Source organism: Tupaia chinensis, unplaced genomic scaffold (assembly GCF_000334495.1).
Source record: "Tupaia chinensis unplaced genomic scaffold, TupChi_1.0 Scaffold000186_1, whole genome shotgun sequence".
Lineage (NCBI taxonomy): Eukaryota > Metazoa > Chordata > Mammalia > Scandentia > Tupaiidae > Tupaia > Tupaia belangeri.
In genome coordinates, this window is record NW_006159661.1 from 790,113 (window position 1) to 806,156 (window position 16,044).

Here is a 16,044-nt window from a genome sequence, read left to right on the forward strand (position 1 = left end):
GCGGAGGCTGCTGCTGCTGCCGCTGCGCGCCGGGGCCCCGGGCAGTCCAAAAAATGTCAAGTTTTGATCTACGAACTATTGAGTTTTCAAAATGGCTGAATATTTCAGGTTATTCAAGACTCAAAAAAAAAATCTTGAGTTTTTTTCATGAATATTAATTAGCTTCTTTGTTTTTATCCTATGTTAGAATTTCCTCCTGAACATGTGGCAACACACACCAAAGTTTTTTTTTTTTTTTAAATCACATGGGAGGGACCAGCAGATGGCATACATCGCTGGGCTCCCACATCACTGACTACAGTTTAAGTCCCGGACTTGAAGCTCACACCAGGCACATGTGCGTACATGCCCAAGATCCCGGGAATCTCCATGTTCTCAGTTATGACAATAACACGAGGCCCCATGGTTGCTGTGGGGAGTACCTCCTGAAGCTAACGTGCTAAGTAGTCTCTGGCACAGTGTAGACACTCGATAAACCTCAAGTGAACACTGATGAGATGCAAACAAAATAGCAAGCATGCCCAAAGTAGTTAAAAGATGTATTTTGGGTCAACAGGTGGCATAGTGGTTAAGATGCTGGACCCTGCCTGGCCAACTCTTGAACCTGGTGGCCTGAAAAACACACTGGGCACGTGTGTGCATGCCCCAAATCCCAAGAGAATGGAGGAGAAGCGACCGTGGCATGGCCACATCCCCCGGGGAGGGGAGTGAGTTCTCATTTTCCCTCTCTAACTTTCCCTCTGTCTCTGGCAAGCACACATGCCCTATGGCAAAAAATCTAATAATCAAAAAGAAAAGGCTGATGTTTCCTAATAATTATCCATCTGTTTATAGTCACTAATCAACCACTGAAAGCAACAAAACTGATTAAAAGTGTTTTTACTAATTCACCTGACCTTCCTTCAGTCCAGTTGGCTCCTTTTTTTTGAGAGGTTTTTGCTAGAGGGCACGTGCGCTCGCCAGACAGACAGAGAGAGACATAGAGATAGAAAGTGAGAAATCACCCCCCAGGGGGATGGCCACGCTGCAATCCCTTCTCCTCCATTCTCCTCTTGGGATCTTGGGCATGCACGCACATGTACCCAGTGTGAGTTTAAGCCACCAGGTCTGGGACTTGAACCACAGTTGACTACATGGGAGTCCAGCAACATAGCCATTATACCAACTGCTAGTCCTGAGTCCAGTTGGCTCCTAAACTTACTTTTCCTATTGCCAGAGAGTACATGTGCTCACCAGAGTGGGGAGGAAGCACCCCCGATGGGGCATGGTCACACCACAATCCATTCTCCTCCATTTCTCCTACCTGTCAGGATTTGGGACACTTGTGCACATGCCCCCAGTGTGGTTTCAAGCTACCAAGGATGAGATTCAGACCACAGTCAGCCATGTGAGATCTGGTTCCGTACACATGATGCTTAACTACTGTGCTATGGGGCTGCCCCAAATTCATATTTATTTCTTTTTTACTCAAACTTTTTGAAGTCCCCAATATAAGTTTTTATTACTGTAGTTAAAAGTACCTGGAAATGGGGGCAACATCCATTCTCATCAGTGATTTGAAGAATATTCCCTCATGTTCCAGCTGGGTGCGAAGAAACTGTAGAACCAGCAGTGTGGCAATTAGGTCCAGCAGACGTTCTTTTCCTTTTACACCTAAGAGGAAAACAATCCTTTACATCTGTGGTCTCAATTGTGCCCATTTCTGAAAGTGCCCATTTATTATAAAGTATACTACCATTAAACTACAATACATTATGGATCATAAAAGTCAGTAATACTCTACTCTTCAGAGTTTGTATTAATAATTACCTTGTTATTTATTTAGTTGCCTTTTTTAACTTTCTTTTTTTGTTGTTGACTAAAGTTTTTATTTATGTTCATTTGCAGTAAAATTTACATAGAGTGAAATGCTCAGATCTTTCACATACTATTTAAGGAGTTCTGACAGATACATAAACCCTTCTGAAGATATAGAGTATTTTTTACCACCCTGATATTCCCTGAAGTCTCTATCTATCCATCTCTTCTCTACCTGGGAAAGCTGAGAGCTGAGGCCCTGTTCCTTGAGCCCACAGAGGGCGCTCACAGCATAGATGGGAGTGGGGTTAGGCCTTCCTGGACTGACTGCCTACCAGGGAGGGTTTAGGCCTCAGCCAGCTGCTGCAACAATGAGAAAGTCCCATAGAGGGCGGACAAGGGCACCTTGGCTTCTAGATCCCAGGTAGATTTGGGATTATTCATCTCCATCTTCAGGCCACACTCCTCCAACAAGCCATAGGTGATGACCCAGCCCCTCACCCTGCAGTGGGTTGAGGAGCTCAGGTTTGAGGATGAAAGGAAGGCACCAGGGATATTTGAAGTTGGGTTCTAGGATGCTTCTTACCAGCTCCTGCTGGTAGAGCAGGATCCTCTTCTTCATGGACTGGGTCAGCAGGTTAAGCTGAGTGTCACGGGGGATGGCCACGCTGCAATCCCTTCTCCTCCATTCTCCTCTTGGGATCTTGGGCATGCACGCACATGTACCCAGTGTGAGTTTAAGCCACCAGGTCTGGGACTTGAACCACAGTTGACTACATGGGAGTCCAGCAACATAGCCATTATACCAACTGCTAGTCCTGAGTCCAGTTGGCTCCTAAACTTACTTTTCCTATTGCCAGAGAGTACATGTGCTCACCAGAGTGGGGAGGAAGCACCCCCGATGGGGCATGGTCACACCACAATCCATTCTCCTCCATTTCTCCTACCTGTCAGGATTTGGGACACTTGTGCACATGCCCCCAGTGTGGTTTCAAGCTACCAAGGATGAGATTCAGACCACAGTCAGCCATGTGAGATCTGGTTCCGTACACATGATGCTTAACTACTGTGCTATGGGGCTGCCCCAAATTCATATTTATTTCTTTTTTACTCAAACTTTTTGAAGTCCCCAATATAAGTTTTTATTACTGTAGTTAAAAGTACCTGGAAATGGGGGCAACATCCATTCTCATCAGTGATTTGAAGAATATTCCCTCATGTTCCAGCTGGGTGCGAAGAAACTGTAGAACCAGCAGTGTGGCAATTAGGTCCAGCAGACGTTCTTTTCCTTTTACACCTAAGAGGAAAACAATCCTTTACATCTGTGGTCTCAATTGTGCCCATTTCTGAAAGTGCCCATTTATTATAAAGTATACTACCATTAAACTACAATACATTATGGATCATAAAAGTCAGTAATACTCTACTCTTCAGAGTTTGTATTAATAATTACCTTGTTATTTATTTAGTTGCCTTTTTTAACTTTCTTTTTTTGTTGTTGACTAAAGTTTTTATTTATGTTCATTTGCAGTAAAATTTACATAGAGTGAAATGCTCAGATCTTTCACATACTATTTAAGGAGTTCTGACAGATACATAAACCCTTCTGAAGATATAGAGTATTTTTTACCACCCTGATATTCCCTGAAGTCTCTATCTATCCATCTCTTCTCTACCTGGGAAAGCTGAGAGCTGAGGCCCTGTTCCTTGAGCCCACAGAGGGCGCTCACAGCATAGATGGGAGTGGGGTTAGGCCTTCCTGGACTGACTGCCTACCAGGGAGGGTTTAGGCCTCAGCCAGCTGCTGCAACAATGAGAAAGTCCCATAGAGGGCGGACAAGGGCACCTTGGCTTCTAGATCCCAGGTAGATTTGGGATTATTCATCTCCATCTTCAGGCCACACTCCTCCAACAAGCCATAGGTGATGACCCAGCCCCTCACCCTGCAGTGGGTTGAGGAGCTCAGGTTTGAGGATGAAAGGAAGGCACCAGGGATATTTGAAGTTGGGTTCTAGGATGCTTCTTACCAGCTCCTGCTGGTAGAGCAGGATCCTCTTCTTCATGGACTGGGTCAGCAGGTTAAGCTGAGTGTCACTCAGTACCAGTATGGCTTGAAGGAGATAAAGAATGGTATCTGTGTAGATCTATGGCTATATTCAGTCTTTTCGTAGTTCATTTAGGATTGTGCCAGCAGGGCCATCCAAACTCTAAAGTTTTCAGTCCCAGCATGGCCATGAGGCAGTACAGAGCCTCTCTGTTCTCAAGCATATCCAGGATATTATAGAATAGGACATCTTGAACAACTTTTGAAAACTGGGCCAGGATGTCCATTTTCTGGGAAACTTCTCTTTGCAGTTGTTTGAAATCTTGCCAAAAGGGCTCTTCTATTCTTCCTATTGGGCAGATGGAATTGCTCCAGCCACTGAAATATCTTTTTGACCCCATCCTAGTTAGATCTTCAAAGCTGATGATCAGCTTCTTCCTATTATAGGTCATTATCATGCCCTGTGGAAGAGTTCTCTTCTCTTCTTTTGCCTTGAAACCCTTTCCTTGACCTTGACCCTTGGCATAAATATTCAAAAGGATGGACAATTTTTCCCCCATTTCACACTGCTGTTCTCAAGTAGCACAACAGGGTTGATCAGTCACCACATATAGGTCATCATCTCTCATCCGGTAATCCTTCAAGAATGATGGCTCTGGATCCAACCATTTCCTATTTTGAAGGATTTCCAGATTTTGGGGTGGGATGATTTTAATCTGAATGTTGAAGGAAGACTCATAAAACTGAGTTGCCTCCCATGACACATTTACTTCTATACCAGTGTTCACATTTATACCAGCTTTCAGTATCTTGATTTCAGTGATGGGGAATTGTCCCATGACAACCATTTCTAGGACTGGAGAATTTGGCTCCAGGATGTCCACAAGGGAACAGTCAACTGGATCATCTTCATATAGTCCCAGAAACCTGAAGTTAGATAGATCCTGGAATATATTGAGCCGACGGAACTTGGCAGCACTGAGCAGGCGTTTGATAGGCCTCATGTCTTTGCCTCCATGTTCTCTGACCATCTTCTTGGTGATTCTATCAAATGCGGGAGACGTGTTGCTGGAGGTGGGACTGAGGTCCAATCCCGTGCTACTGAGGTTGTCTGACAGAGATCTCTGATTGTTTGTGGCTGGCAAATGTCCTCTGTCCAGATCTCTGATTGGGTAGTGTCAAAAGAGACACCGCAGCTGCCACTACTATTTGATGGGGCCAGTGGCTGGTCTGTCTTCCCAATTCCCTGACAATACTTCAAATGAGGTAGGTACTCCATCATGAGCAATAGACAGAAGAACCCCAGCAGGGCCTTGACACAATAATCCATCCCCTGGGGCTGGCAGGTGGCATGGTGGTTAAGGAGGCTGGACTCCCACATGGCTGACTGTGGTTCAAGTCCTGGACCTGGTGACTTGCTTTCTCACTTTCCTTTGCTCTCCCTGTCTCTCTCTGGTCAACTTCAATAAAATAAAATAATGACCATGAATAAAATTAAATAATTCTTTTTTTTTTTTTTGGAGAGGTTTTCGCTATAGGCCGCGTGTACACGCTAGCCAGACAGAGAGAGATAGAGAGACAGAAAGCAAGAAATCACCCCCCAGGGGGGATGGCCATGCCACAGTCCCTTCTCCTCCATTCTCCTCTCGGGATCTTGGGCACGCACACACACGCGCCCGGCGTGAATTTAAGCCACCGGGTCCAGGACTCAAACCGCGGTCGACTACGTGGGAGTCCAGTGGCATAGCCATTACGCTAACTGCTGGTCCCAAAATTAAATAATTCTTAAAAAAAATAATAATCCATCCCCAGTTTCAGCTGGCCCCAGATCATGGGTATGCACATGCCTGGTGTACTCAGGGAGGTCTCTGGACATGAATCCAGAACCTTCCTATGTGGGTCAGCCTTGCAGAGCATTGCATTTTACTATTGTGCCACCGTCCGGCCCAACAACCTACTATTGAAACAAAAAATGAGGACAGGTAGAACATATGCCTATCACATTATGCTGATGGTTACTAGGAAAGTGACCTGTAACCAGAGCGCTCCTCCTGGCCATTGAAGAAAACCAAAATATTTCTCCCTAAAATACTGAAGATTGTTGAGCTTAAAGAAAGTAAAAATGGGGCTAGCACCACAGCCTGGTGGTTAAGGGACCCAGATCCCACATAGTCAATCATGTGGTTCAAGTCATGCCCTGGAGGCTGAAAAAAACACACTGGGCATGCATTCATGCATATGTCCCAAATCCCGACCAAATGGAGAAATGGAGGAGAAGTGATTGTGGCATGTCTATACTCCATTGGGGGAGTTACTTTCTCCCTCTCTCTGTCTCTCTGCCTCTCTCTGTGAGCACATGCATCCCTTTGACAAGTAAATGTTTTTAAAAAGGGCCAGCAGGTGGCATAGTGGCTAAGTCACTGAACTCCTCCTATATGGCTAGCCATGGTTTGAGTCCTAGACCTGGTAGATTGAAAATCATGCCAAGCACGTGTGTATACGTGCCCCAAATCCTGAGAGGAGAATGGAGGTGAAGGGACTGCAGCATATCTATCCCCCAGGGGGAGTGATTTCTCACTTTCCTTCTCATTGTCTCTCTCTGGTGAATGCATGCACCCTATGGCAAAAACCTTAAAAAAAAAAAATGAAAGAGAGAGAGAGAGGGAAAAAGAAAGAAAGAGAAAGAAATAAGGAGGAAAGAAAGAAAGAAAGAGAAAGAAAAAAAGAAAGAAAGAAGGAAAAAGAGAAAGTTAAAACACAGGGGAACTTTCTTCCCTCTGTACTGTAGCCTGAGCAGAGGAGATAAATCCTCCCCTATGAAGTCACCTTAGGGTGGGAGGAAACTTTCCTATTTTCTTCCAGTTTTCCTACCTTTTAGGAGCCTAGTTCTGCATGGTTCTTTGCCCTGTACCTTCTAAATTTATTATTCTTTACTGTATATGCTACTTAAGCAAGATTTTTGTAGACACAGAGCTGAGATAATTTTAAATTTTCACCTGATGGGCACAACATTGTTAAAAATAAACTTCTACTGTTTTTTCACTCGTTAATCTTTTATTTTAAGGAGAGTGTTCAACTAAAAATTTATGAAGGTTGAGAAAAGAAATTACATTTTCTCCCCTTCACTATCTTCAATTACTAGGGAGTCAAGAAGTAGGATCAAAGAAATTCAGTTTCTAGGTTCCTGCTACAGATAACAGAGTAGAAGAGTAAATCTAAATACACAGCAGATAAACAATTGAGATGACCAATTATACCAGCATATCAAATAACTTGTAATGATTAGTACCCATTGAGTAACCAGTTAGATGTCCAAATCAAGAAATGTTTACTATTTTATGTACATTCTCTATAAGCTCACAGAAAATGCATTTATGAAAAAAAAACATAACAAAATTTTAATTTTTTTACACCAGAATAAACTCATATTTTAATTCCATTTTCTACAAATTTTCTAAAGCTTCCTTGTATTAAATTCAGAAATTACAACCCATTCCCAAGAATATACTTAAATTGCTAAAAAACAAAATACTGACTAGACATAATAGACTACACTGTAACATATTAAAAATATAATACAGGGGCCAGCAGATGGTGTGGTAGTTAAGGCACTAAAATTCCCACATGGCAGACTGAGGTTTGGGTCCTGGACCTGGCAGCTTGCTTTCTCATATGTATATATATATATATATAATACAAACTCAAATACCAAATACATTTATTTACTTATTTAACTATAAGGCATGTGTGCTCACCCGAGAGAGACAGAGAGGCAGTGAGAGGAAAAGTGAGATCACCACCAGGGAGGATGGCCATGCTGCAATCCCTTCTCCATTCTCCTAAAATTTTGGGATGCATGTACACTCGCCTGGCGTTAATTTCAAGCCACCGGATATGGGAATGGAAAGGAGGTTGACCATGCAGGGAGTCCAGCACATTAACCATCATGCCACCTGCTGTCCTTTATGTTTATGTATTTATTAAAAGTTTATTTAGGCCCTGCTGGTGGCATGGTGAATTCCACATACCTCACTGCTTGGTTTGAGTCCCAGAGCTAGAGTTTAAAAAACATACTGCGCATGTATGTGTGTGTGCCCAAAGTCCTGAAAGGAGAAATGGAAAAGAAAGAATTGTCCTGTGACCATACCCCGTGGATGAGGGGTAGATTCTCATGTTCCCCCCTCTCCCCTCTCTCTCTCTGTCTTTCTCCAGTGAGTACAGGCCTGCTATGGAAATTTTTTTTAAAGTTTATTTACTATGACAGAAAAAGAAAGAGACATCACTCCCAACAGGTTCTCTTTGATACAAAGTAACATAAAACTCTTATGCATGGGGACCAGCAGTTAGTGTAATGGCTATGTTGCTGGATTCCCACATAGTCGACCATGGTTCGCGTCCTGGACCCGATGGCTTAAAACTCACGCCGGGCACGTGTGCGTGCGTGCCCAAGATCCCGAGAGGAGGTTGGAGAAGGGATTGCAGTGTGACCATCCCCCCTGGGGGGGTAATTTCTCGCTTTCTGTCTCTCTGTCTCTCTGTCTGTCTGGCAAGCGCATGTGCCCTATAGCAAAAAACTCTTTAAAAAAAAAAAAAAACTCTTATGCATGTTTTCTTGAATGGAATATCTTTTTTTTTCACTAGCTCCTTTTATGATTTACCTTCATTCTGAGCAATTGGACTTTGGTCTATGAAATATATTTTTGTTTTTAACCCTGCTTGGATTTCTGCTGAGTTTCTTAGATCTATCTGTAAGGTCACATCTTTCATTAATTTAGAAAAAAAAATTCAGTCATTATCTATTCAAGTATTTCTCTATTCTCCCACCTTCTGGGACCCCAATTACACAAACGTGAACACTTCTGATATCATTCTACAGATCTTGGGTACTCTGCTTCTGTTTTTGTTGTTGTTTGTTGGTTTTTTTAGTTGCCAGGGAGTGCATGCAGTCACCCAATGGGGCATAGTCAGGGTGCATCCTTTCTCCTCTATTCTTCCTTTCTGTCAGGATTTGGGCATGTACATAGATGCACTCAGTGTATATTTCAAGACACTGGGGCTGGGATTCGAACCATGGTTGGCCATGTGGGATCTTACTCCCTTAACCACTGTGCTATGATGCTAACCGTATTCTTTTTACATTTTAGATTATGTATTTCTTAGGTTGTTGGGAAATTCATGACACATTTTTCTATGCAAAAAAAGAAAAATAAAGAAAGAAAAGAAATGAGAAATGATCCAATGATGACCCAATATTTATTTTTAATTAATTTTTTGCCACCTCTGGAGCACATGTGCTCACCTGGGAGAGACAGAGAGAGAAGGGAGAAGGAAAAGTGAGAAAATATTTCCCAGGGGCATGGCCACACCACAATCCCTCCTCCTCTATTCTCCTCTTAGGATTTTGGGCACACATGTCTCAAATGTTTTTCAAGCCATCAGGTCTCTATGAGGTCTCAAACCTCACAGATGGCCATGTGGAACCCAGCTGCCTTACCAGCCATGCCACTTGCTGGCCTCATTAGTTTTTCTTCCTTTCTGTGCTTCAGTTTAGACATTTTTTATTGATCCCATTATATTATTATAATTTGAGTTAAATGGTCCCAGAGTTATTTATTTTCTTTCTTTTTAAAAAGTTGCCAGAGGGACCAGCAGTTAGCATAATGGCTATGTTGCTGGATTCCCATGTAGTCAACCGTGGTTTGCATCCCGGAACCGGTGGCTTAAAACTCATCCCAGCTTGGGGCCAGCAGGTAGCACAGTGGCTATGGTGCTGGACTCCCACATGGTTGACCACGGTTTGAATCCCAGACCTGGTGGCTTGCTTTCTCATTTTCTCTCTCTCTCTCATACGCTGTCCCTCTCTGGCCAAATGAAGAAATAATAGTAATAATAATAATAATAACAAAGTTTAATAAATAATTCTTTAAAAAAAAAAAAAAATCTCATGCCGGGTGCGTATGTGTGCATGCCCAAGATCCTGAGAGAATGGAGGAGAAGGGATTGCGGCGTGGCCATCCCCCCAGGGGGTGATTTCTGGCTTTCTATCTCTCTGTCTCTCTCTGTCTTTCTGGCAAACGCACATGCCCTATAGCGAAAACCTCTCCAAAAAAAAAAAGTTGCCAGAGGGTACATGCACTCATCAGAAAGAGGGAGGGTGAGAAAACACTCCCCAGGGGGAACAGTCGCACTGCAGTACCTTCTCTTTTTCTCCACTCTGTTGGGATTTGGGGCACAAACCTACCCTTGATGTGTTTTTCAAGCTACCAGGGCCAGGATTTAAATTAGGCAGTGGACCATGTCGGATCTAGCTGCCTGGGTAATCTGTTTTCTTCTTCCTTTTTGCCAGAATAATTTTAATACAGAGAGCAGAAGGACAATCCAGGAGCCAGGCTTTCCTAATGCCGCGATTAAGTGGGATATCCTTGCAGATTAGTCTCTGACCATGATATAGATAAGAAGTAATCTTTGTGAGATTCTTGTTTGTTGTTAGCGTTCATTTGCTGCAATTTGCATTTTTCTAAAAACATTTACTTACTTATTTATTCTTCTTCAGAGAGAGAGAGAGAGAGACCCCCAACAGAGTCCTCATGCCCCAATCTATCCCCAGCATCATCTGGCCTAGACCCGGGGATGTACATGCCTCCAGCATGTTCAGAGAGGTCCCAGGATGTGAACCCAGAACCTTTGCCATGTAGTCCAGTTGTGTTATCAGTGTGCCATCCACCCAAGGACTGGTTTTTTGTTGTTGTTTTGTTCAGTTTAGTTTTAAATAGCAGTTAATGCTGCTGTGCTTATAGTTTGCATGGGAAATACCTTAATTAGTAGTAAAGATCTGAGCAGAAGCCAGCCTCCTCATTCCTTTGATGGCTGACAAATGTAATTCCGCTTATATATGACTTTTGTAATTATAAGTCACTAGTCTACAAAGTAATTTATAATGACTAGAACATGCTGTGAATGAACAGATAATGAATTAAAACAGTGACTTAATAAATTAAAAAATAGTGACTTACCTAGAGATCGAATACCTTTTTGTTCAAGAAAGTCATGTAAAACACTTGTATTAAGGTTTAATATCAGTCCTAGTTCTGGTGTAAGTTTCCAGAAGCCATCCTATGAAATTAAGAAAATAAATTTAAGTCATATTACCATCACATAAGAATTTATAGAATGAATAAAAAAGTTTCTATTTAAGGGTTGAATATACCTTATTTGAAATACTTGGGACCAGAAGCATATTGGGTTTCAGACTTAGAAATTTTTTTTGGGGGGGAGGATATTTGGATGCACATAATGAGGTAACTAGGGAAGGGACTTAAGTGTAAACAAAAAATGTAGTGATGCTTCATATACACCTTATACACATAGCCTGAAGGCAATTTTATACGGTAGTTCTGTATTGCAGCAGTTGGACTGTGACATGAGGTCAGGTTTAGAATTTTCCATGTGTGGGATCATGCTGGCACTTAAAAAGTTTGGGATTTTGGAGCATTTGCATTTCAGAATTCTGGGTTAGGGACACTCAACTTATATTTCAATTCACTTGATTAAGACATTTATTTGAAAAGTTTTACTTTTTTTTTTTTTTTAAAAAAAAGATGTTTATTTAATTTTATTTATGCACTCATTTATTTTAATTTGACCAGAGAGAGAGAGAAAGTGAGAAAGCAAGCCACCAGGTTTGGGACTTGAACCGTGGTCAGCCATGTGGGAGAGTTCAGCACCTTAGCCACAACGCCACCTGTTGGTCCCAAGTTTTGCTTTTTTTAAAGAGAGATTTTTGCTATTGGGCACATGCGCTCACTGAAGAGATGGGGTAGGGGGGAGTGAGAAATCATGCCCCAGGAGGGATGGCTGCATGCAATACCCTTTCCTCCATTCCTCCTGTTGGAATTTGGGGCACTCATGCACACGCGCCTGCCATGTTCTAAGCCGCCGGGTCCAGGCCTCAAACCACAGCTGGCCATGTGGGAGTCCAGCTCCCCAACCACTACACCACCTGCTGGCTCTAACATTTATAGAAATTTTATTACTGGAAAATTAAAGTCCTTTATAACCCTGTGATATAGTACTGTTTGGAAGCTTATAATTATGGCGGACACTAAGCATCTGGTGACATTTATAAGTCTGGAAAGAGGCTCTTGTGTAGAGGCTTTTTTTTTTTTTGGAGGTTTTTGCCAGAGGCAGCAGGTGGCATGATAGCTAAGGATGCTGGACTCCTACATAGCCGACTGCAGTTCGAATCCCGGACCTGGCAGCTTGCTTTCTCATTTTTCCCTTTCTCTCTCTCTGATCAAATTAAAATGAATAAATAAATAAAAGGAAAAAAAAAAAAGAGGTTTTTGCCTTAGGTTACATGCAATCGTGGTGGGGGGGATAGTGAGAGGGAAAGCGAGAAATCACCCCCTGCCTGGGGGATGGTCATGCTGCAATCCCTTCTCCTCCATTGTCCTGGAATCTTAGGCATGCACGTACACACCTGGCATGATTTTTAAGTAATCAGGTCTGAGACATGAACTGTGGTCGGCAATGTGGGAATCTAGCAACATAACTGCTAAGCCATCTACTGACCCCAGTGTAGAGATTTTAAAAATATATTTTAAAAAATATATATTTTTTCTTCTAGCAATGCTTTGAAGCATTGTTTCTCAAACTTTTAAACAGCATAATTTCTTTTTCAAATAAAAGCATTTTATTAAGTATGATGGCATACAAAAAACTACAGCTATTGGGACCAGCAGGTAGAGTGGTAGTTGAGGTGCTGGACTCCCACATGGCCGACAGTGGTTCAAGTCCCAGATCTGTTGCCTTGTTTTCTCACTTTCCCTCTCTGCGTATCTCTTTGGTCAAATTGAAAAAAAAATAATAATAACATTAAATGAATGATTTTTTAAAAATAGCTATTTAATGCATACAACTTGACGTTTGGAGATAAATATGCATCCACGAAATGGTTATTTCATTATCATTATCAGTGCCATAAACCTATCCAGACTTGAAAAAAATTTTCTTCTAGGGACCAGCAGTTAGCATAATGGCTATGTTGCTGAACTCCCATGTAGTCGACCACAGTTCGAGTGCCAGACCCGGTGGCTTAAACTAATGATGGGCGTGTGTGCGTGCGTGCCCAAGATCCCGAAAGGAGAATGGAGGAGAATGGAGGAGAAAGGATTGAGGAATGGTCATACCCCCTGGGGGGTGATTTCTCGCTTTCTATCTTTCTGTCTCTCTCTGTCTTTCTGGAGAGCGCATGTGCCCTGTAGCAAAATCCTCTCAAAAAAAATTTTTTTTTCTTCTACTTCTTTTGTGGGTTTTTCTTGTTGTTCCTTTTTGAAATGAGCACTTAACAGAAGATCTATTTCAACACAATTTTAACCATACAATATTGTAAATCATAGGCCCTAGGTTGCCCAGCATGGGCAATATTTCATTCAACATAAAAATGTGCTCTCAGGGCCAGTCAGTGGTATGGTGATTGAGGAGGCTAGATTCTACATGGCTGAATGCACAGTTTGAGTCCCGTACATGGGAACTTGAAAATAATAACACACACATGTACATGCATGTCCAAAATCCCGAGCAGAGAATGGAGAGAAGGGATCGCAGTGTGGCCATCTCTGTGGGGAACGATTTCCTCACATTCTTATCTCTCCCCATCCCTCCCCCAAAAGTGCACACATGCCCCATAACTAAACAAACCAAAAAACAAAAAAAGTACTCTCATGTAGTCTACAATATGAAAATGACATTTTTTTGCTAAATATAAAATTATTACATTGAAGATGCTCTTTAAAACTACCTTCCCTGTGCCCACCGCCCTTGGCCCATTCCTTCACGTGCATGTGAGAGTGTGGTCAGCCTGCACACGGGGATCCTAACCTTGAAGAAGACAGACGCAGGCCGCAGGAACACTGATATGGGAAGCAGAAAGGAGGGTGCAGTCACAGGCAGGTTAAAGGATCTAATTTAAAGCCAATAATTTGAAAAACATCAGCAATGGTATGTTTCAACCCATAAAGACCTAGCCCCAGGAGCTATTCTTTTATCTTTTTAATCACTGCTTGTAGCAGTACATTATTATATTTACATTGCAGATGAAGAGAGTGAGGCTCAGAAAGGCTAAACCACGTGGCCGAAGTCACAGCTAACAAGGAGCAGAGCCAGGGCGGAAGGCCCAACAGACTGGCTTCTATGTGACTATGGGCAGTACTGCTTCCCAGGACCCGGCTCTCACGTGCAGTAGCTCGGGAAGGGCAACTGTTATTACCTAGGTTAAACTTTAAAACCAATCTGTGAGGGAGACGCCCTTGTTATTCCCATTACATGGGTAAGGAAACTGAGACAGAGGGTCTGGCTTGCCCCAAACCACAAAGTGGTGGCGCTAGGACTCATGCATGGTCTTATTCTAAATCAAGTCCTTCCTCCTTTACTTTACTACTTTACATCAAAAGAAATGATTAGATATGGGATGAGGCTTAGTAGCAGGTCAGGGAGGAAATTAACTGGGTGTTTGTTAGCTTAACAGATACAATGGTAAGGGCTAACATAGTATTTCGTATTGGAATAGCTATAGTCCCAAGAACGTACATGAAAATACTGAGAGTATACTTGCAGCACTTGCGCTTTACTTCACAACGGAACACTTACATTCATTGTAATTCATCAGTTCTACCATTAGGAAATTAAGTTCTTTTTTTCTTATTTTTGGAGAGGATTTTGCTATAGGGCACGTGCGCTCACCAGAAAGACAGAGAGAGACAGAGAGATAGAAAGCGAGAAATCACCCCCCCGCGCCGGGGGGGGGTGGGGGAATCGACCACACCGCAATCCCTTCTCTTCCATTCTCCTCTCGGGATCTTGGGCACACACACACATGCACCTGGCGTGAGTTTAAGCCACGGGGACTGAACCGTGTTCAACTACGTGGGAGTCTAGCGGCATAGCCATTACGCCAACTGCTGGTCCCAGGAAATTAATTTCTTACTCCATGGTCTGCTTGGGAGCATTCATTCTCTTTCTTTCCTTTTTTTTTTTTTTTTCCTTAAAGAATTATTTATTTATTTATTTACTTATTTTAATTTGACTAGAGAGAGAGAGTAAGTAAGAAAGCAAGCTACTAGGTCCGGGACTCAAACAGTGGTCGTCCATGTGGGAGTATCCAGTGCCTTAACCACCATGCCACCTGCTGGCCCCTGGGAAGTTCATTTTCAACTGAGAAATAATGATATTCACTAGCACGAGTTTCTGGCCTAATGTTTAATAGAGAGACAAATCCCAGTCTTGTTGAGCACACTGTCTTGTTTTAAATTGCCAAAAGGGCATGTGTGTGCCAAAGAGAGAGAGAGAAAACTCCCCAGTGGGCGTGGCCTTGCCACAATCCTTTCTCTTCCATTTCTCCATCCTGTTAGGATTTGGGGCACGCACATGCATCTGGTTTTTCAAGTCACCAGGTCAGGTGCAAACCACCGTCAACCATGTGGGATCCGGTTTCCTTAACTACTAGGCTACTGGGCTGAGACTGTTTAGCTGCTTTTTGTTGTTTCGGCAGCGAGAGCTTCTCCATGAAGCAAGCAATATGGTCAGCATGCTGACACAACTGTCTCACCTCTTCACAGCCTGGTGACAAACAGTCTAGATCGACTATGTTGAGTAGCACTGTTCTCATTTGTGAAGCTAATTAACCTCAGATTTAAGGACAGAGAAGACAAATACCTCGGTTTGTAGACTGAAGAGTTCAGTTCGAGGCACAGAATTCCTCCAGCTTTGTTTGCAGACTGTGTCATCCTCACCTTTGTCCTTGTTTTCCTGTGCCTGAAAGCTGGCTGTCGAGTCACCTTCTGTTATGCCAAATTTCAATTTCCTTTTTAAAACCGCACTTCCTAGAGGTAGTGCTGAACATGTTTCATCACTTTCTGTTTCAGGAGAACTTTCATGACTTGAGCCAAACTTAAAATCTGACTGGAAAAGACATTCTGGTGAAGACACGTCACAATAGTTTAATGGAAAAGCCCGAGATTCACTGTGAGAGAGCCCAAGTGCATCTCCCGACAGCGTGAAACCAGTGCTTGAGACATCAGTTGCATTTTGAAAATGCAAAGTAGAGACACCAGAGGAAAGAAACCCAGCACCTCCCAGGAGAGGAGGAGGAGGAGGAAGAGTAGGAGGAGGAGGAGGAGACACTCCATGAAAAGGAACAGCAGGAA

At 42.8% G+C, this 16,044-nt stretch overlaps 1 protein-coding gene and 2 pseudogenes across 1 annotated transcript in view; all 3 read right to left on the reverse strand.

The window, feature by feature from the left end:
* Positions 1-16,044, reverse strand: part of PARP4 (poly(ADP-ribose) polymerase family member 4) — a 115,008-nt gene that overhangs the window by 9,823 nt on the left and 89,141 nt on the right. Inside the window, exons 34-36 of the mRNA XM_027771130.1 lie at positions 15,554-16,044; positions 10,855-10,954; positions 2,962-3,094 (exon numbers count right to left, since the gene is read on the reverse strand). Of these exons, the coding sequence (XP_027626931.1) occupies positions 2,962-3,094; positions 10,855-10,954; positions 15,554-16,044 (724 nt within the window). The remainder of the gene's footprint in view (positions 1-2,961; positions 3,095-10,854; positions 10,955-15,553) is intronic.
* LOC114007514 (gasdermin-C pseudogene) lies at positions 3,573-4,422 on the reverse strand (annotated as a pseudogene).
* LOC106734704 (gasdermin-C pseudogene) lies at positions 4,401-4,884 on the reverse strand (annotated as a pseudogene).